This window comes from Dermacentor variabilis, chromosome 5, assembly GCF_050947875.1.
Source record: "Dermacentor variabilis isolate Ectoservices chromosome 5, ASM5094787v1, whole genome shotgun sequence".
Taxonomy (NCBI): domain Eukaryota; kingdom Metazoa; phylum Arthropoda; class Arachnida; order Ixodida; family Ixodidae; genus Dermacentor; species Dermacentor variabilis.
Window position 1 is genome coordinate 4,714,370 of NC_134572.1, and position 21,315 is coordinate 4,735,684.

General features: G+C 48.1%; 1 protein-coding gene across 1 annotated transcript in view; it reads left to right on the forward strand.

Annotated features, from left to right (window-relative positions):
• The first annotated feature begins 17,498 nt into the window (after positions 1-17,498).
• Positions 17,499-21,315, forward strand: part of nsl1 (non-specific lethal 1) — a 198,869-nt gene continuing 195,052 nt past the window's right edge. Inside the window, exon 1 of the mRNA XM_075691598.1 lies at positions 17,499-19,158. Within this exon, the coding sequence (XP_075547713.1) occupies positions 18,224-19,158 (935 nt within the window). The 5' untranslated portion in view covers positions 17,499-18,223. The remainder of the gene's footprint in view (positions 19,159-21,315) is intronic.

Here is a 21,315-nt window from a genome sequence, read left to right on the forward strand (position 1 = left end):
TACAGTTCGAGGAAAAAAAGAAAACTTATATGTGTTTGTTCTTGCAAAGTAAGGGGTTAATGCATCATGTCTGCGGTGGCGTGTAGTTCTGGTCGATAACTGCGATAAATGTTCAGATGGGTCAAGGGATAAATTGTTAGTGTGAAGTAGTTTAAGGAATTCAAGTCTGTTTTTTTCTTCTAAGTTCGAGTGGTTCAAGGTTGTTAATTTTCATAAGTTCGGTTGGAGAATCACATCTGGAAAATTTGTTAAATATAAATCTTACCGCTTTTCTCTGAATTCTCTCAAGACTATTGATATTAGTTTTTGTGTATGGATCCCAAACTATGCAAGCATATTCGAGCTTAGGTCTAATTAGGGAGATGTAGCATAGCATTTTAACGTTAGGTGGGGCTTTCTTAAGTTTGTGTCTCAGCAGGCATATTTTTCTGAAGGCTGAAGCGCAAGTGTTAGTTATGTGATCATTCCATGATAGTGAATTGTTAAGGGTCACTCCTAGGTATTTATAGCTAGCGACTTCACGAAGAGGTGATGGACCTAACATATGTATAAAGCAGAGGTGATTTTTTATGTGTCATTCGCAGTAGTACGCTTTTATCTGTGTTTAGTGTCATTCCCCAGCACCTGCACCATGCAAGAATATTATTTAAACTACAACATAAACTGGTTTCATCATGGAGAGAAACAATATCTTTAAAGAGCACACAGTCATCGGCAAATAATCGAATCTGTACACCACCTTCAACCGTGTTAACAATATCATTAATATACAGAACAAAAAGAAGAGGACCGAGCACACTGCCCTGGGGAACACCCGATGTGACTGGAAGGCAGCCCGATTTTTCGCCATTTATCTCAACGAATTGTTTCCGGTTAGACAAATAAGCAGAAATCCAAGAGATAAACATCTGAGGGATTCCTGCATTTTCAAGTTTTAGGATTAATTTATCATGAGGGACCGTATCGAATGCCTTACGGAAGTCAAGGAAAATTATGTCTGTTTGTCCATTCTTGTGAAGGGTTGATGCAAACGAATGAACTACAGTGACCAGCTGTGTGACAGTCGAATACCCTCTTCTGAACCCGTGCTGGAAATTAGTTAAAATTGAATGCTTTTCTAGATATGTGGTTATTCTTTTTGCTATGATATGTTCGATGAGTTTGCAGCATGATGACGTTATAGAAATAGGACGGTAATTATGTACAAGTAGACGATCTCCCTTTTTGTGAATTGGTGCTATTCGGGCTGTTCTCCAGTCATTCGGTAACTCAGACGACAATAATGAAGCACGGAATATTATAACAAGAAACTTTGATAAGGTTACAGCATATCTACGGAGAAACAAATTAGGGATATTATCAGGCCCACTTGAACATTTCGGTTTTAGGTTCAGCACCATAGACAGTACACCAGCATACGATATAAAATTCACATCAAAAGGTTGGTACGCTGGGCAGTTACGTGAACAATTACTGGGAGTTGAGAAGACACTGAAAAAACATATTAAAGTGATGAGCAAGTTCAACGTTCTCCGTAACCATCTGTCCATTTATTGTCATTTGGGATATTGGTTTCTTCTTCTCGGCAATGTAATTCTAAAATTTACTTGAATCGTTTGAAATAAAATTAGGCAGAGATTAGTTAAAATAATAATCCTTTGATTTACGCACGGCAAGTGCAAGCTTGTCTTGTTGTTCAGATATTAAGTTTGGCTGCGTACGGGCCTTCTTTAATCTCTTAATTTTACGTTTCATATGAATGATGTTGCGATTGATCCATGGTGTTTGCTTGTGAACTTGTTTTTTCTTATTTGGTATGAATTTATCAAGGCAAAAATGACACATGTCCTTAAAGCGGGTCCAAAGTAAGTTAACATTATTCTCGTCAAAATCAGTTAGACAATTTTCCAAGTAATCAATCGCGCATGCGTCGTTCGCGCGAGAATATAATCTTTGACAAAATGGACAGATGATTTTTTAGTTTTAGCACAGGAAAGAAGCTGTAAGCCAACACAAACAAGACAGTGGTCGGATAGCCCCTGCTCGATCACCACCGTGAATTCATCGAATTTCCGAGCTAAGAAAACAAGGTCCAAAACTGAAGATGAAGAACCTTGCACACGTGTTGGTTCAAGAACAACTTGTCTGAGATCATGTGTTAACATGATATCAAAGAGTACATTAATATTCTGACTGTGATGTGGCCCAGGCTGAAGGCGCATCCAGTCTACACCGGGCAAATTAAAATCGCCTAATAGGATAATCTTACTGTACTACACACGCCACAAGGTACACACGACACGCCACACGCCACAAGGTACACACGACAGCGGTCAAGCAGCTGGTCCTTCTCGCCGTCTGAAAGCGAGCGCTTGTGAAAGGCGCCAGAGAAAACAGTTCTGTAGTTACACGCACGTACGTGAAGAAAGTGCTTCTCCCACTCTGCAGTTGGACAAGCATGCTCCTTCAGGACCACTCTAAACAGCATCGACCTGACATGCATATCTAAATCTTCAAAAAGCTTAACTGGATCAGGATTTTCCGATTGAAATAACCTATTGACTCTGTCGAATTCTGAGGTGATGGGTTGAATGAAAAGCATGTACAGATAAATTTTTTCGTCTTGGAACATTTCGTGCAGTAGCCGTGCTGTATACAGTGGCGTAGCAACAGGGGGGGCCGGGGGGCCGTGGGCCCCGGGTGCACGGGGCCAGTAGGGGGGGGGGGGTGTCACATACGTCTGAAAACACCCGAAAATTGTCGATATCCTCGCCTTCCTCGACTACACCCGGGGGGGGGGGGGGGTGACAGAAGAGCTAAGGGCCCCGGGTGCCAGACGACCTAGCTACGCCACTGGCTGTATAACACCGCTCTGTGTTTTGAGCTATCTGAAAATGCAACCGCAGCTCCGTCCACTGGTCGATAATGCGATTCACACCTGCAGCAACACTCAGCCACCCAGTGTTCGCTATGCTGACCAACCTGATTGGGTTGGTCTCATTGATAGCAGAGTAGATAAGGCGATACTGCTCTCGCCGTTTTGGTGAACATGAAAACCAATTATAGCACTCCCGCACAAGAAATTCAATGTTAGCAGGAAGAGCAGCGGTTGCTTCACTGCAGGCTAGGTGGAGGGAATGGCAAGTACACTTCGCAAGAATAAGTTTTGGGTTTTCCTCTTTTAGAAGAGAATATAACGAGTGGTGCCGGCCGCACATCACGCTGGCACCGTCCGTACCAATGCCAACACATTTTGTTAAATCTAGGTGGCATAAACCCGCCGTGGTTGCTCAGTGGCTATGGTGTTGGGCTGCTGAGCACGAGGTCGCGGGATCGAATCCCGGCCACGGCGGCCGCATTTCGATGGGGGCGAAATGCGAAAACACCCGTGCGCTTAGATTTAGGTGCACGTTAAAGAACCCCAGGTGGTCAAAATTTCCGGAGTCCTCCACTACGGCGTGCCTCATAATCAGAAAGTGGTTTTGGCACGTAAAACCCCAAATATTATTATTATTAGGTGGCATAACTGAAGAAAAGATTTAAGTTCCGCAAACATGCCGTTAGCAGACGCGTCAGTGATAGGGATCAGTCCCAAAAACCTGGTCTGAAAATCATCTGTTTTCATAGAAAAGAACCGAACGACAACGCCCATCTCTTTTTCGCATGAAATGTCGATGATAAGGGAGTAGGGCTGCTCTCCGATGTCTTCGAGTAGCATCTCTCGGAAGGTAGGTCCAAGAACCTTTGAGACCAGAGCCGTACACTTGGTGCGTCCAAGGGTTACTCCGACCGCAACATTTGACTCGGGAAATGTACTTGCCAACAGTGGAGCCAAGTGATCCGCAGAGCACAGCGAGCTATGCAGGGCGACATGCGCTGCCAGGCGCAGCTCTGCAATCTTCAGCTGAGTTGATGTTGGCTTCTAAGGCCCGGGCTTGAAGTGCGAGTCGATAGGCCTGGTTACAGAGGCAAGCTTCATCGATTTCATATTTTGAATGTGCTTGTGCCTCGTAACATGGACCTTGAGGTCCTCCACGTGCGGCCTCAGCTTGCACTTGCATGCTTTGCAGTATACCATGTCGATGGCGTCTCCGTTGCCTTCCTGTCTCGAAGGCATGATCCAGTCTATTAAAAAAAATAGTAAACTGTGAATTTATGCTATAAACCTGTCGTAGACTATAAAATTAGCTAACAGCAGATACTTACCTTTGAAATCTGGGTCCTGCTCCCATTCTTTCTGGTATTTCCTTGGGTATTTCGCCCACTTCCTCATTGTGCACAAATGAAGAGGCTAGACAAACACACAGAGCGAGCACAACAGCACCAGCTTTCATGCATGCATGGTTTCACTATCCAGACACCATAGTTTCACTTTCAAGCAAGCGAGCAGGAGAGCGGCTTTGGCTAAATGCGCCGTACGCAGAATCCCTAGCCAACAAAAGCCACGACATTCTCCACGGAAACACGCCACGTAGACGGAAGCAAAGAATGCAAGCAAGCCGCGAAAAGGCTGCAGCAGCTACTAATTAAACGTAGCGCTCTTCCAAAAACACGCTTTTTTAGCATTAAAAATTTCAGGGAGCGTATAGCCCTAAAATAGCCACAACGCCAAATTATCTAAAAAGCAGCCAGGAAATAGTTTAAGTCGCCCAATTTGGCTATAAATAGCCCAATCTGGCAGCACTGATGGCGCCACGGCACACTTGGCGCCACCATCGCGCCTTCTCAAAAGTCCCTAAACGATGCTGACTCAAGGCACCTAGGATTAGGTCACGTGACAAATTTCAAGACGTTTAGACGCACGTGCACGCGAACCGGCACGCGTGCGTCTATTTGTCATACAAAAATCCCTCACGTGACCTGATCCTAGGTGCCTAGGGACAGCATCGTTTAGGGATTTCTGAGAAGGCGCGATGCTGGCGACGAGCGACGCCGTGGCGTGTTCGTCCTCGGCGTGATCGTTTTCTGTGGACGGCGCGTTGTTCAATATTGCTCATGTAATTGTACGTGCGTTGCTTGTGTGTTGGTTGTAGGTTCTGTGCTACTTGGCGGAAAGCCGTGAGTAGTGGCGGTGCGGCAGTGCGGCTTTGGCCTCGGTTAGCTCTGGCAGTACAGAATCTGCGTTGTGTGATCCGTGCTTTCTTGAGAACCCGGCGATGGTGATAATTGAAATATCGAAGTGGCCTAGCGCCTCGCCAGCGAACCGCGATGTAGCGTCGCCGTGTCCGACTTTGCTTAACGGACATCGAGGGATGTGCTGCTCGCTGCAATGCATGTAAATGCAACTGCGTCGACCGCCCACTGTTCAGCGCTGAATGTGTGTTTGGTGTGCTGTGCTTGAAACGAGTGGTGCAGCCGTGCAGCGGGGGTGGCGTAGGAGCAGAGTGGCTTAAGGGCTCCGTTTGCGCGTTCACAGACATGTGCTCCCGTCTTGGTCTCATTAGCGGCTGTCGCGGGATTGTGGTGTGCTAGCTCCTTGCCTAGTATGAAGTTTACGACGCTAACACACAGCATGTTCACGTTCTTCCGCGCTATATGACATTTGCATGACGGCCGAGTTGAAAACGAGACATATGTCTGTGTTCTTTGCGTTTGTGTGTTGTAAATTACTTTCTGTTGTGGAAGTCTTATTACGCAAGGAGTGCGAACGTAAACATAAACACATGTGCATCAGAAATCTTGAATTACCCATAATACCCTTTACGACTGATAAGCAGGCTACACGGCCTGTGTGAATCAGCTACCGTATGTTGCGACGCTCTTCCGTGTGGTAGACTGATGCATGGTGCGCGTTTATTTCTGTACTGTTGTAAAAACCATTTGTTTATTCACTCAATACAAATGTACGGCTTTTTCGCCGCAGTACATTTTAGTTACGCGGTGAAGCATACTAAATGTGGGAGGGGGCCGCTATCAGCCAGCGTAGTATGTCCACTCAGGCGACCTGAGAGGCGGCGGGTGCGCGAGTGTATAATTAAAGAAGTCCTATTATGTCCAGTGACAGTGGCCCCTTTTCACTTTTAGTATGCTTCACCGCAGTACATTGCTTAGGCTTCACCGCGAAATATTAGTGCATTGCGAGAAAGATAATCGTAAAAAGCCTAATTATGCAACGTTTCTTTTGTAGCTTGCTACACCGCAATACAGGGGTGTAAATAAGCATCGTGCAGTAAAGCATACTAAGAGTGGAAAGGGCACATAGGTTTACACTGTGCTCATTATTTTCAATTGTGACATAATTTGCAAGTGCATCTGTGCTCGTGGTAAGCTTCATTGACAATTCTTTGTAAATTACAAATTCATATTGCAGGGAAGCTTACTAAAGCACATTCGTCATTATGGTACGTGTTATTCACCTTCAATGCTGAAGCACAATGCGCATTCTTGCCCCTGCTTTTGGCTGGACTGCACATACTCATTGAAAATTGATTCATTTCGTTGATTCATTCTTTGATTAAGCGCAAGACTTAGCAATGGGTAGCCCAAATTGGCGGCGAGGAGTTACCGAGTCGCCATCTGTCGGAAGCGCCTCCCTTGCGTAGTATGAGGGATCACGCGGCGGGCTGTTCATAGGTTTCGCTTACGGGGCTCAATAAAAACAGCACGCGGCAGCCCTCCTGGACATTTATGTAGGTACTCTCAAAACGAGGGAAGTTTTTGACTGTCGATGTAATAATCTTGGGCAAACTGAAAGCACAGAATAGTTTACAGACGCTATCTCTTTACCGCATACGTACAGTGAACGCCAGTGCGCGCGGTCGCCGCGATGGAGTCTCCCGAACCTGCTTCTTGCGTGAGAGGTAGGCGAACGCTGAAAGTAAACTATGCGAAATATGTTCATATATAACCTGTCTGGCTGTCTGTATAACCAAATGGGGCATAACACAATGAAGCCTCAATGCAGCGATCGCACGGGTTCGCAGCGGCCGACTTCGCGTCTGCATGCATGTCCGCGCACAATGTTTTGCTTTCGCTGTGAACGCGTTTTCGTACCGTTCCGTCAGCTTTAGGCCGCAGCATATGAACATTTGACAGTACACTAGCAACCATTTTTACGCGGACGCTATCAGAACTGTTCAAAAATAATTTCGTTATAGACTTGACGCCTACGGCGACTGTGACGTGCCGTCGCGATTCAATGTTTTTTTTTTTTTGTCTTCTAAATTCTGGGATATTTCAATATTATTTCTCAAGTTGCGTCGCACTTTATGTTTATCGGTCTTCTCGGCGTGCGATTTCCCTCTGCTTCTTTTTCGTAATCCCGTGCATTAATTCATAACACAAACATGACCGTATGCCGTGTCTTCTTTTAATGTGCGTCTTACCGTTCCCTTTCCGTTCCAGTGAACTTGTCAGTATCTAGCATCAACAAGTTCATAGACCAAACCGTCATGACATTAGCCGGGCAACGGGTGCGGGCGAGCGTCTGTCTCAGTGCGCGTTTTCTGTTACTCACCGAACATCGCACAGTCCCGGCGCCGTAGCAGAAATGTTCCTCGCGTCTGTGCTTGCTGCATACCCGAGTTGTAGCAGATGGCTGTCTGACGGTTGTACGTTTCGCCAGCCAAGCTTCACGCAGCTCCTTGCCCTGCGGCTACCTGTGAATAAGGCTGACACTGGGCTCCGTTGCCTACGCCCGGCACTGCGGCACCGAGCAGTAGCCTACCATGCTGCACGCCTCGAAAGGCAGCCACAACCTTTGCTAGTACTTTCAGATGTTGTCAAGCAGACACCCAAGGCGGTAAAGCCTCGCCGCTTAATCAGACCCGCAGCGCAGCTGGGACTTTAACCTTTCGTTTTCAGCTCGCTTCGGCGTTTCCGAAGCGGCCGCTGTGTTCACGTGATCCTTCATGCAACGTCACGCCGACGGTGGCGCCAACCTTTCCAGTGGTGGAGCTCGCCCCCAATATAGATTTGAGAAAACCAAAACGAATTCAGCAGTAAGAAGCTAAAGGGTTGTTTTGGTGTAGACCGGTGACCAAGTCCGGATATGACAGAGGAGGAAGAAAAGCTGAGTCTTTCCACTTCAACACTGGGAGGCACAACTCCCACAAATAAATACGACTCTTACTTATTTGACTTTTTAAAGGAGATTACAGACTTGCATTGGGGGGGGGGGGGGCAAGTGTTCACTTCAACAAATGCTACATGAAGTAAGCTTCCTGCGCATGTTTCACCAGCTACTGCATCATTGTTTCACATTGAGTGAAACTGCAATTTTCTTTATGCCACAACTTGCCCAATTTTGTGTTTTGCAGTAGGATGTTAGCAGCGCTATTAAGGCACTTAAATACTAATGAATAGTAGTAGAGAGAAAAAAAATGAAAGTAAGAAAGCAGTGGCTTTTTGTGCGTAGACTGCATACACCTGGTGCTCTTATGGTCATATTTTCCCTATCCGCTAAACCATTCTAAACGAGAAACATTTATACACAATAAGTTTATAGACAGACAACTAAACCACAGGTATCGCTGGTAAGCAAAGTATATTTATTCAGTGCCATTTTCTGCAGCCCTGCTATTGGGCTTTCCTTCCTTTTCAGCTGTGCAGGTTCATTAAGAAATGATGAGACAGTTTGAAAATTTTGATCGTTGAAAAACTTATCGACACCTTTTTCGGGCTGTCCTTTCTTGGTTTCAGACTGCACGTTGCATTTTAAGGCGTGTTTACTGTGTTTATTGCTTTCTTTTTATGGGTAGGGCATGTCAACATTTTTTACACCATGTCAAGTATGTGGTGCCATAGACTGTCCTTAAATGGAGTCTTGCCCTTTCATTTTGTACAATATGGTGTCGGTGTTTTGTGTCCAAGGCTGTTTTACATTTTAGTGCGATTGTAGCATTTTGCTGTTTTGCCTCTGTCACCCAAGCTTGAAAGATTGCTACCCACTGCTGGTGGCATGACACATGTGACATTTGTAATACATGGCCTCTATAAATATAATAAATAGAAGTTATTTCAATAGTGCCTTTGCATGGTGGTGCAGCCATAAATTGTGGCTATAAGGCACCAGCGGTGCAGGTAGCGCTGCTTGAGCAGAATATAGTGCAACTCTACTATTTTCAAACATCATTGTTCTTATCTACATTTGTATAGCTCCAGTTCTTGTGAACAACACGCACCTGGTGGAAGTGTAGCTTGCACCTGCAGTTGGAGCCAATGAATAGCCAAATTTCTGCCTGTTTTCATGTTATTAGCATGTTAGTAAAGGCAGTCGTTCTTATAGTGACCTGTTTGCCCAGTGTATAAGCTGCTCCAGGGTGTCAGGATCTTGTACACATCTACAGCTTTACAGGGGACACAGCATCTGGCACATAGTTTGCCACAGGCTGTGTCTTTGGGGCAAGTTGAGTTGACCCACTTGCAGAGGGAGAACCAAGCTTGTTGGATATGAAATAAACCGCCTGTACACTCCGTACCCTCCTTTAATTTTGTGTGACATATGTGGTTATAGCGACCCTTGTTTCATGCACTTCTTGTCCGGCAGCAGTCTTTTGCATTTGAAACACTCGGCATAGCTTTCAGCAAACTGGACAGGAATAACACTGAAAAACCAGCAGATGTTAATCGCTGCACTTATCATGCGAAGCTTCGTACAGTATGATGAGGGCGTAAATAAATGAGGGTGTTCCTCAAGGCCTTGTAGCATATGTCACGAGTTTGGAGCAACATGATGTATAGCACTTTTTTGATCGCATGCTATAGGTTTTGCAGGTGTGGCCATGGTTGAAGTGCAGTGAAAGGTCAAGAAAACAGATATCTATGAGCAGCACCCTGGTAAAGGAGACTCTGGGAAAACTAGCGGCAAGCCTGTTGAACATCTGGTTGACCCACTTGCTGGCTCCATCAGGCAAAGTATGATAAAGAGAAGGAAGTCATCAACACATCAGAAGGTTTTTACATATAAACGCTGTGCTAAGGTCATAACATGCCAACAAGTCTTAGTGCGCAGGCTATGCACGACCAACTACATATGCCTTCTGTTCGGACATTGCTTATTGTAACTAACCAGGATGGAGTGGACAAAAAAAGAACAGCAGCTCCATTAATTTGGTTTCACTGATATCAACAGTGTTTTGTAAGTGTACATTGCCATACTCCCCAATGCCTTCTTGGGTGACATCAGCAAGGACCAGCTTGAGGCAAGGGGTAATAGATGTCTTTACAAGCTAAAAATGCATGCATGCATGAAGAGCACATTGTGTCCAAAAAGTAGGCACTTCACAGGGGCACTGGAGAAGGAACAAATTATTAACAGTGGGCAAAGACAAGCTACTAAACACCCAACACTGTTGCCATGTAATGACCTCTGAAACAATCCCTCTTAAAGAGGAAATCATCTTTGTGTATCCATAAACAGGGCAGATGGGCAAAGCCCCTTCAGAAATGCTGCCAGCTTCAAAAGCCCACTTTGCACATCCTGAATGCTTCCTTCTTACGACTTTGCTGGATGCAAGCATTTTACTGTCCAAAAGTTGTCATTGATAGCACTGTTGGTTTGGTGGCGATACAGTTCAGAAGCAAATGCAACAAACCCCCCTTCCTAGTTGGCCTGGATGCTCACGGTGCTTATGAAGGAGCACCATGAGGCAAGCAAGGTGAACGGATGCCTCCAAGCCCTTGTTCGTTTATCACACTGTTCTGTTAGTAACAATCATGAGACTTGAAACCAACAAGCTCATGTTCGGCACTTGCATGGTTACTGTGGAGGATCCATAAAAAGCACAAAAACAGAAAACTCAAGGGAAAGGATAAAGCACTATTTAACACTTAGTATTCCTGCAGCCTACCCTCTTCTTTTATTTTGTCTGGTCATGCTACATCTTTTTACTATAGATAGGCATGAACTTAGGTGATGTTCCCAATCAGTGTCCAATATTTATATGCACTATGTGCTGGTTCAAAGAGGCTCGAAACACTGCAATGGAAGCTTCAAGTAGAAAAGGTGCCTGGAAGAAAAAAAAAAGCTGTGCTGCAACCATCTCGGCAACATCTTGTCCCCTTAATAAAAATTGTGCTTCCATATCAACTTGAGCCCTCCAGTTTAGAATAAAGTACCAGTGCACTTATGAACAATGAATCAACTCTCAAAGAGCATGTGCAGTCCAGCCAAAAGCAGGGGCAAGAATCCGCATTGTGCTCCTGCATTGAAGGTGAATAACACGTACCATAATGGCAAATGTGCTTTAGTAAGCTTCCCTGCAATATGAAGTTGTAATGTACAAAGAATTGTCAATGAAGCTTACCACAAGTACAGATGCACTTGCAAATTATGTTACAATTGAAAATAATGAGCACAGTATAAACCCATGTGCCCTTTCCACTCTTAGTATGCTTTACTGCACGATGCTTATTGATACCCCTGTATTGCGGTGTAGCAAGCTACAAAAGAAACGTTGCATAATTAGGCTTTTTACGATTATCTTTCTTGCAATACACTAATATTTCGCGGTGGAGCCTAAGCAATGTGCTGCGGTGAAGCACACTAAAAGTGAAAAGAGGCCACTGTCACTGGACATAATAAGAGTTCTTTAATTATACACTCGCGCACCCGCCGCCTCTAAGGTGAACGCGTTATTTGTGTAGCCATATCCACGTTTTAGACGAAGCCTCTTACAACACCAGCCAACACGAGCCTCGCAGACACATATACCGTCATTCCCATGACGGCACGGTGCCACCTTAAGAAACTCCCATAGACGGTGGCGCCAGATTTCCCTCTAGGTTTTATAGTGAGAAACTCTATGGCGCCAGATTTCCCTCTAGGTCTTATAGCGAAAAACTCTATTGGCGTTTTTCACTGGTCGATCTGGAGCGGCCGCCGAAATCCTCGAGCGAGCGCTCGGGTTTCACAAATCCGAATCGGCCAGCGGAGCGCAAAAACGCTCCGCGGCGGATCACACAGGAAGTCTGCGTACACGTCGCACGAACCGGTTCCGAAAACCATGCCCTACTTCCGTTCTGTACGTTTCCACGGCAACCAAACTCGCCGTCCCCCGTGTGTAACTTGACCGTGGCAGTCGCATAGTCCGTCATTTCCATGTCGAGCCTGCAAGGATTGTGCATGGACAACGTGCATAGAAGTCTTCGTACAGCACCTGCGTCACTTCGTAATCGCTGTCGTCCGCGCTCTCATCGCTAAACGCGAGCGCTGCAGCAGCACCGAACGCAGCCATTTTGCGAAGCAACACAATGTTGTGCGTACAACCGGGTACCGATTTCGCTTGAAAACGGAAGTGACGCGAGCTATTTCCGCCCGAATCCGCGCCTCGGCGGCGGAGCAAGTGAGAGCGATCCGGCGCGGAGCGAGTTGATCCGAAACGACCAGTGGAACGCGCGAACCCGCTCCAGATCGACCAGTGAAATTCGGATTCGTTGTCACGGAGCAAGAAATTCTGCTCCGAATCGACCAGTGAAAAACGCCATATGATACTAATGGCGTTTTTCACTGGTCGATTCGGAGCAGGATTTCTTGCTCCGCGGCAACGAATCCGAATTTCACTGGTCGATCTGGAGCGGGTTCGCGCGTTCCACTGGTCGTTTCGGATCAACTCGCTCCGCGCCGGATCGCTCTCACTTGCTCCGCCGCCGAGGCGCGGATTCGGGCGGAAATAGCTCACGTCACTTCCGTCTTCAAGCGGAATCGGTACCTGGTTGGTTCGCACAACATTGTGTTGCTTCGCAAAATGGCTGCGTTCGGTGCTGCTGCAGCGCTCGCGTTTAGCGATGAGAGCTCGGACGACAGCGATTGCGAAGTGACGCAGGTGCTGTACGAAGCTTTCTATGCACGTTGTTCATGCACAATCCTTGCGGGCGCGACATGGAAATGACGGACTATGCGGCTGCCACGGTCAAATTACACACGGGGGACGGCAAGTTTGGTTGCCGTGGAAACGTACAGAACGGAAGTCGGGCATGGTTTTCGGAACCGGTTCGTGCGACGTGTACGCAGACTTCCTGTGTGATCCGCCGCGGAGCGTTCTTGCGCTCCGCTGGCCGATTCGGATTTGTGAAACCCGAGCGCTCGCTCGAGGATTTCGGCGGCCGCTCCAGATCGACCAGTGAAAAACGCCATAACTCTATGCACCAGGGTATGCATTTTTGTGCGATTTTGTTCCCAATTTAATGCCAGAAAATAATTATTTATTTTTACAACAGCAATAACAACCGTGCATGTATTTATATAAAGATACTCAAGTATTTATGGAAATAAAAATGTTGTAATGTGAAAGAGTGTTGGGCGCTTGAGAGTAATGCTACCAGTGTCGTCTGCTACGACGCCTTGTCGATGCAAACGCGAGACTATTCTCGCAGACGACAGGCACTTGCGAACTCTCTCGCTCTTACGAAAGGCTGCGTCGGCTGTCACGATTGATGAACGTGTTTAAGCACTTTGAAGCACATCTGCTGCAGTGCTAGCTAGGATGGTTGTGGCCTTCTGCGAGTATGCTTCATTATATCTTAGATTTACGTACCGCTTCCGAAGCGTTATGACGCAGCTTTGCACTTACCATTATGCGACACTAGACTACAGCCAGGAAGCAGCAACCTTTCCTACCACAAGTAAGTTTGTGTTCTCAAAGTCCTAAACCACGCATTTCAATGAGCACATAAACGAGCAATGCATAATAAAGCCTTCAATAAAATTTGATTGTCCTGCCACTAGAAGTACAACTGTCTATTTCTTGTATCAGCAGTGTCTTCTTTTTTTATTCTTAAGTTTCATAAAGCACGTAACGCTACAGCGTCAACCTAACACACTTAAAGGGACACTAAAGGTTACTATTAAGTCAACGTAAACTGTTGAAATACCATCACAGAAACCTCGAAACGCTTGTTTCGTGCCAAGGAGAGACTTATTTTAAGAGAACATGCGTTCTGAAGCGTCCGCGTACCTCTAGCGCAGTTCAAATCGCCCGCCCTCCGATCGAGGAGTACTGACATCATGGTCTCATAGTGACGTTGCGCCATCGGTGAGTAGAACGGCGTCCGCAGACGGCGCTACGGCTTTTCTGCGCAAAACGCGAACGCGCGGCCAGAAACAGAGCCAAGACAGAGCCGACAGCAGAGCGAAAGCGGGAGTATGGTTAGGGTGGCTAGAATGGGGAGGTGTGAAGACCGGCCTCCGGTAGCTGGCCCCAAAACGCGTTCCTGCCGCATGACGGCGCTGCCGGCCGGGGCGCCGTTTAGGGCGCCGTAGTTTGTCGCTGCGTCTGGATACCTCCGGGCGGGAAAATGATTTGGTAGCGCTTAGTTTTAGCGTTTGAATGCGTTAGAATCTGACCAGACTTCTTTCTCTACATTGTAGATGCAGAGAGAATTTAATGTTTCGCTCCTCTCATTCCACATGGAAACAGCGAGCACTGACTACGCAGCCGACACAGCAACGGTTTTTGCGACCACCTCTTGCCGAGATTAGCGCGCTTATTCCTTGCCGAAAGTATAGTTCATAGGAATCGCCGCGCAAGGCCAGCGCATTGGAATAACCTTGAATGTGTCGCCCGCACATAAGTCACATACCTGGGATTGTAACATTACTTTAAATGGAGGAAGTTCATGCAATATATATATATCAGCATTGTGGTGAAGAAATTCTAGAAAGTACAAAGCGCTTGTGATTTAATACATGTTTATTGGAAATAACAAAGTTATTGCATTACATCACATTTTTACAAAACACAGGGCTTAACCTTCTTGGCTTTGTTGTGGATGACACACAACAAAGCCTTTGAGGAGAAAGTGAATACGTGTTATACAATAAAACCTAGACACCGATCCTGTTAGATCAGCGGAATGCTTCCTGCAGCCAATCTGTGGCGCATTGGCTGCTAGAAGCAAGAAATTCTTGACAACTTTTGCGTGCACTCGCGTATTGCTAAATGCACGAGTGAACCTGTCGATCCTCGAGTGTCTGTATGAGGTTGTATAGAAAGACTGATTGATACAGAAGCCTCCCCCCCCATGCCCCTATGCACCCCCAGACTGAAATGCATAAGCTTGCATACTTCATTATAATGATGAACTGCGCAGGAGTGGAGTGATCATTGGCTCCATTGCATGGACTGTCTCACAATACCGAATGAACGCTCCAAGCATTCCTGACTGAGGCGGGAAGTCATCAAGAACCTGAACCCAACCTTCTCAGTTAGATACGTCAAGAAGTCTTTAGTGGAACGTATGGTCACACGCAGACCTTCTGATGTGCCCTTGCTTAAGAAGCCGAGCCCTTTTGCATGGGCCTCCCACTGATCCAGAAATGCTAGCATGCTGTTAAGTGCAGTTTCTTGAGCACTGCTACGTCTGAAACACGAAAAGCATTTACCACCGGCACACGAAAATGAGCACAGTGGCTGTGGCCATACCTCAAAGCTTCAGCTGGAAACCGTGATGTCATGGCTTCAATTGCTTGAGCCATCACGTCAATGAACACCGTTGTTGGCTCCAGATTTGAGTACTGTTGCTCAATTTTTTGTTTGTGTAAGTCCATGGCGTGCACAACTGCACTGTTGAAAATATTGAAGGCCAGATTTACCAGCATCTTTTCAAATCCACTAGAATATATGTGTGAATATGTCCACTTGGATGCAAGTTTTAATGTCAAGGCACTGCTGTCGACCTTCCATATCGTTGTAACAGGTTCGCAGGGTGTCAAGGGATAGCGACAGCAGCTCACAACACCTACTTTGAAGAAAAACTTAGGAAACGCGAGAAAAACACAGCTGCACTACACCGACCACGAGAGTTACCTTGCACTGCACCGTGGCCTACGAGACTGACAAGCTCACGGCGACCCCGCGCTAGCCACCCTACCCGCGCCCCCGACGGAAGCGCCAAATTTTCCCCCAGTGGGAGGAACGCGTAGCGGGGCCTCCCTAGGCAATGGAGGCGGCGCCGCGGTCTTCACACCTCCCAATTCTAGCCACCCTAGTATGGTGGCTAGCGGAAGGAGAAACGAATTACGTCCCACATTACGTCCCACGGAGAGTCCGTTTTCGTTAAACTATAGGCTGCGGCGAGCTCGCAGTGTGGTCGGCGTGGTCTATGAGAAGCGACGAGCCTTTTCGCACTCGCAACAGGGTAAAAAAATGTGCGAATCGACGCAAAACTCGGCCTAGAAGCGTGCTTCGCCACAACCAGGGCTCAATACGACCTAAGCTGGCACGACCCAGATGTCGTTTCCCGCACCGCCACCAGGCGCCGCTACTATACCTCAAACTCCAGCGCAAGACGCCCATAAGCTGGTACCATGAAAGTTTCGCGAGCCAGCAGAACCCTCACAGCACGACGCGATAACGAAACTACTGAAACTCCAAAGCGTGCGCGGCGCAGAGTCGAGCGCGCAGAGTCGAGCGAAAACGAAACCTTTCGAACACTCATATTACTGAAGGGTAACGTCAAAATGTTATTTTTTCTTAGAATCGAATAGACGTAGACAAGTAGCATTTTTTTCCGTCTTACAATCGAATGAAATGATATTTTTAATACGAGTAGTTGAGTATTAGTAACACAAATTATGAGGAGTCCTTTCGTCATCGGGCTAGTACCGGAATGTCGCTGGGGGGTCTCAAATCGTGTCATGCATTTACCTCAATTTCTCGGTTACTAAAGCTCTGTTCGCGATTATATTGACGCCTTAGACGTTCTAGAACATTGCTCTACCACTTTAACTTGAGTTTCTGGTAACCTTTAGTGTCCCTTTAACAAACCCAGGTCCAAATGGTCAAAACATGTTCTTTCAACGTTTACGATGCTGTCGCTTCCTGGTGAGAGCTTCGACACCACACCGCGACACAAACATCGTCCCAGCCACTGGCCCACTTCGAGCAACAGAACAAAGGCAGAGAGCTATGCGTTGCACTGTCCCCACTGTAGGTTATAGCAATTACTCTTGGAGTGAAACCAAAACTGCCAAAAAATACTTGTAGGCTAGTTCGCCAGTCAACAAAACGCCAATCCGAAGTCTGTACTTGCATCATTCCCATAATGGTTGAACAATCGCAGCGCTTTCGATTTTAAATGCTATGGCCGCGGTTGATTTTTCGCTCTCTGTGGCGATAGCCGAAACCGAAACTCTACCGAGCTGGCGTGGCGTTGAGTGCGTCACATTGTGGTCAGTATTATGATAACATCTAAAATTCCTATATATTCTTAAAATCTTAATATTGCCAAAGTAATACGAAATCAGGGTTACGGCTTTGAAATTACTACGCATGCGCAATAATAAACGAGAAAAAAGAAACATAGGGGTTGCGCCCGCTGACAGAACAGCCGCCACGCCACCACCGGCCATTACCGAATGCCGCCGAAAAAAACGTTTAAACAGCGCCACCTAGATAGTTTTTTTTTTTATTTGGATTGGTTCGCCTTGATAGCCATAGCGGTGGGCTTTAATTCCCGTTAGAGAGCTGCGGTCTAATACAGTTGCGCAGTTTAACACGGTTTTAGGCAGCTGTGAAAATTCAATAACCATTAGTGCGTGTATTTGTGGTGGTGGTCGGGGGGGGGGGGGGCAGAGCGAGGAGATGCGTAACCGCCCTGACCGGGGAGAGCGGTAGCAAGGGGAACAGCCTCGAGGACTCCGCCAATGGGGATAGCGTTTCTAGGAGGGGATCCAAGCAAATGACGCCATACGCCGTGGAGAGAATTTTTTTTTTTTTTTTGTTGTCCGACGGTTTGAGGTACGGGAAAATGTCCGCCATTCCTAGTTTCCGTTGATGTTTTGTGCGCGTTAAGCGTAGACCGTGCGGCGACTGTGGATGTGATACCGCGGTTCGTGGATATGGTGTTCGATTCGTCGTGGCGGCTTGGCGAGCCCAAACCGCGTCGTTATTCGATACGCGGTGCTTTGTGGCGCGCTTCGTCGTAGGCATCGAGCGCTGGATGGCAACCTAACTGCGGTTGAAAGGGACGTGTCTGTCACGTGGTTGGCGTATTTCTTTGTTTGCCCTTCCTAGCGGAGCTGGTTTGTAACTCGCGTTGTCTACACCTGGATGTGGAGAATCGTTGTGTGTGCATTGAGGATGTTCGCCGACCCGCGCCTGTGAGATGGAGCCGATGTGGAACGGGTGAGTCGGCAAGAAAGCTCGCGCGAGCCCCTCGCTCCGTCGTGCGCCGGCTGGCGTCTCGGGTGACTCGGTGCGTCGCGAACCCCGGGGCGGGCCGAGGCGGCGCGAGGAAGGATTGATCGCGCCTGAGACCGCATGGGATCACCACTGCCGCCTGCATGTTGTCGCCGGTGCCGTTCAGGATATGTTGCATAGCAGCGATGGCCCCCGCCCTGACGGAAGCGGCTAGCCAAGCGGAGAGCTTCAGCCTGCCCCACTCGCCGGCCTCGTCGAGTGTGTGCGGCAACGGTCACCCCGCGTCGCCGCCCTCCGACCCTTACCGGCACAAGGGGCGCGACAAGCTCAAAGGAAACCTCTGGGACACCGTGAGCCTTGCGGCGCTCGCCAATGTCAAGCTTTTCCGGCTGCGCGAGTCTCAGGCGCCGGCCCACTGCGCCGCTCATGCTGCTGTCGCGGCGGCCATGAACCGCGTCAACATGGGCCTTACCAACGGCGGCTCGCCGCTGCTGCTGCCTCCGGACCGGGCCGAGCCTCGAGTCGAGGCGCCGAGCCTCGAGCCGGCGAGCCCCGAGCTGCTCGAGTTGGCGCGCACGCGACGCGGACTGCTGGAGCGGCGCGCCGAACGACTTGAACGGCGGCTGCGGAGGCTGCAGCTGCGCCAGGCCGTCCAGCACTCGGCGGGCCAGATGGCCGCGTTCTTCGAGCACCAGCAGACCTCGCTGGGACTGCCCTGCCTGATGCCGCAGCGACTGCTTCACCGCAAGCTGCGCGACAGCGCCGACATTAAGGCCGAGCTGCTGTTGCAGAGCGAGGACGTCAAGAGCCTGTCCACCGCTGCGCTCGTCAGCCTGGTGCGCAAGCTCGAGGAGTCGCACGGTCCGGCGCCCGCCGATCTGCGGCTCGGCGCGGAAGACCGCGCCGAGGGAGAGCGCGTCGCGGCCTCGCTGCGCGCCACGCTCGCGTACCAGGAGCGTGCCGTCGACTCGGACGCCACCGAGAGCAGCTCGGGCGGCGACGACAGCGGCGACGACGACGAGCCTTCCTCCCGGGCTGGCGCCGACGACACGCTGCCTCCGGCCGGCGAGAGCACTCTGTGAGTAGTACGCCTTTTTGTCTCTCGTGACTGGCTTGCCGCGTCAGCGGGAACGATTGCGTAAAATAAGGCGGAACGCCCCTTCGATGCGCCACACGACAACATTGCGCAGGAAACTGTTTTCGGCCGACGAAAGTAAGCGGCCGGGCTTCTGTTTACCAGCTCCGATTCGGTAGTGTGTTTACGGCGCCCTGCGGATCGATCAGCCGATATGTTTGAAGCATATGCTGCCCGAATAGTGCAAGCGTCCCGTGGAATGGCTGAATGCCCTTTCTTCGGCCATGAAAATCGAGTGGGGACTCGCACATGTTCTTAAGTGGCGCGTGCTTTCGTTAGTTCGTCGGGCACGTTTATCAGCTCTGCGTTAGAGCCGAAACGATCGCGACCTGGGTGTTCCGACGGAGATTACCTGCGCGCTTTCAGTCGACGCCCGTGGTTGAAAAGTCTCCGTTGAATTACGCCGATGTAGCCCATCACCTCGTGAGCTGCCGTACGCGAAGCTCGGCCTTCGTACGCACACTGGCGGTATGGGGCGGAAGCGGCGCCCTTTGTGCTGCGCACTCGTTGCAGGCACGCTCCCTGGGTCGTCGGCGCTGAAGGTTAGCGGAGGTGAGCGCCTTTTGTGTCGTTCTTGCTGCTGCTGCTGAGCGGCTTTTATTTTGTACGTTTCCTTTTTCGAGTGGCTCATATTTTGGAGTGGCCGGAGCGCTTCTTTCAAGACCGCCCGCTGTATTAAATTGCCGTGTGTTGACTATTTTGCTTTGGTGCCGGATCTTATTAAATGTGTAATGGGCAGCCGGCTGCGGTGGAGCTTTTGAATTTTTCCATATGGATGTGGTGGAAATTGTTTTTGTTCGTCACATTGTCGATGTTTTCCGACAGGGTGCTGTAATGAGGATTTGGTTTCGTTATGTTTAAATGAACACCCAAGAAGACACACTCACTTTCTTAGTGGGAACGCGTTGCTCCGGTAAACAATTTTCGTAAATTTGACTGTAATAGGTTGATTATCGGAAAAGAAAATGAAGGTCAAAGTTCAAATTTTGTAATTTCGCACTGTCGCTCTAGTTCCGGTGCGTCAGATATTGCGGCCGTTGCGTCGCATTAGGAATACAGTGGACTCGTTAACCGGAACCTCGATGGACCAGAGAAATAAGTTTTTTCTATGAACAGTTCTACTCCGGGAGATTGTGCGCAGTACAGAAGGTGCTTTTTGAAAGGGGCAGATGCTTTGTTGCAACAATAGATAAATCTGTAGCAGGGTCTGATTAATAAAGCTCATTTGCTTATAAAGTTTATACTTGCACGTTGCCGCTGACTAGAACTAGAAGAGAAAAAGAAATGTAAGCATAAGAAAAAATTATTTAGATCGCCGTTTTAGTGAAGCAACCACCCTCGAAACTATTGATAAGTTTTATTCCGTCTCCAGCATGACCGCATTGTGCGGGCATTTCTCTGCTGCCATCATAAATACTAGGTGAACCGACAGCTCACCGGCAATACCAACACTAGAAACCACAGCAAGCCACGAGCATGGTTAGATCCACACTAACCATGACACCAATAAAAGCTGTCTTCGCGACAACATGGGGAACTGGCGAGAAAATTCAGAAAGGAAAGGCGCAATCAGTAATGCCAGTTGCGACGCCGCTGAGGTTGGTTACTCAGTCTTATATTTAGTTCACTTTACCCAGAGTTTGAAAAAATTAGGTCCTGCTTAACAAACCTTTTTTTCTTTGCATTGCCTTTATGCCAAACCAACCAACCATAAAGTGGTTCCCCCTTAAGCAGCCATGTTTAGGGGATCTTCATTTACCTAGCTCCTACTGTACTTGAGCCTTGCCACATTCGTTCTTTGGGTCTTTCAAAATACGATGTAGTCTATACATTTACATGTAAAAAATTAAGTTCCTGTTATTTTTTTCTTTCTTACAAAGCCGTCACCTACTCATGGTAACATTCGCATTTTAGAAGGATGACATGCTAATACTTTTCCCTTCAGCGTCCCGTTAACGCGCTGTGCTGTTGGGGTGCAACACTGCGACTTGCATGGTGCACTGGCAGGATATTCTCACACGATTGATTTGCGTTCAGAAATAAGATTTCGCACAGTCGGCGGGCTGTTCATGGTGTGTAATCATGGCAGTAAATGGTTGT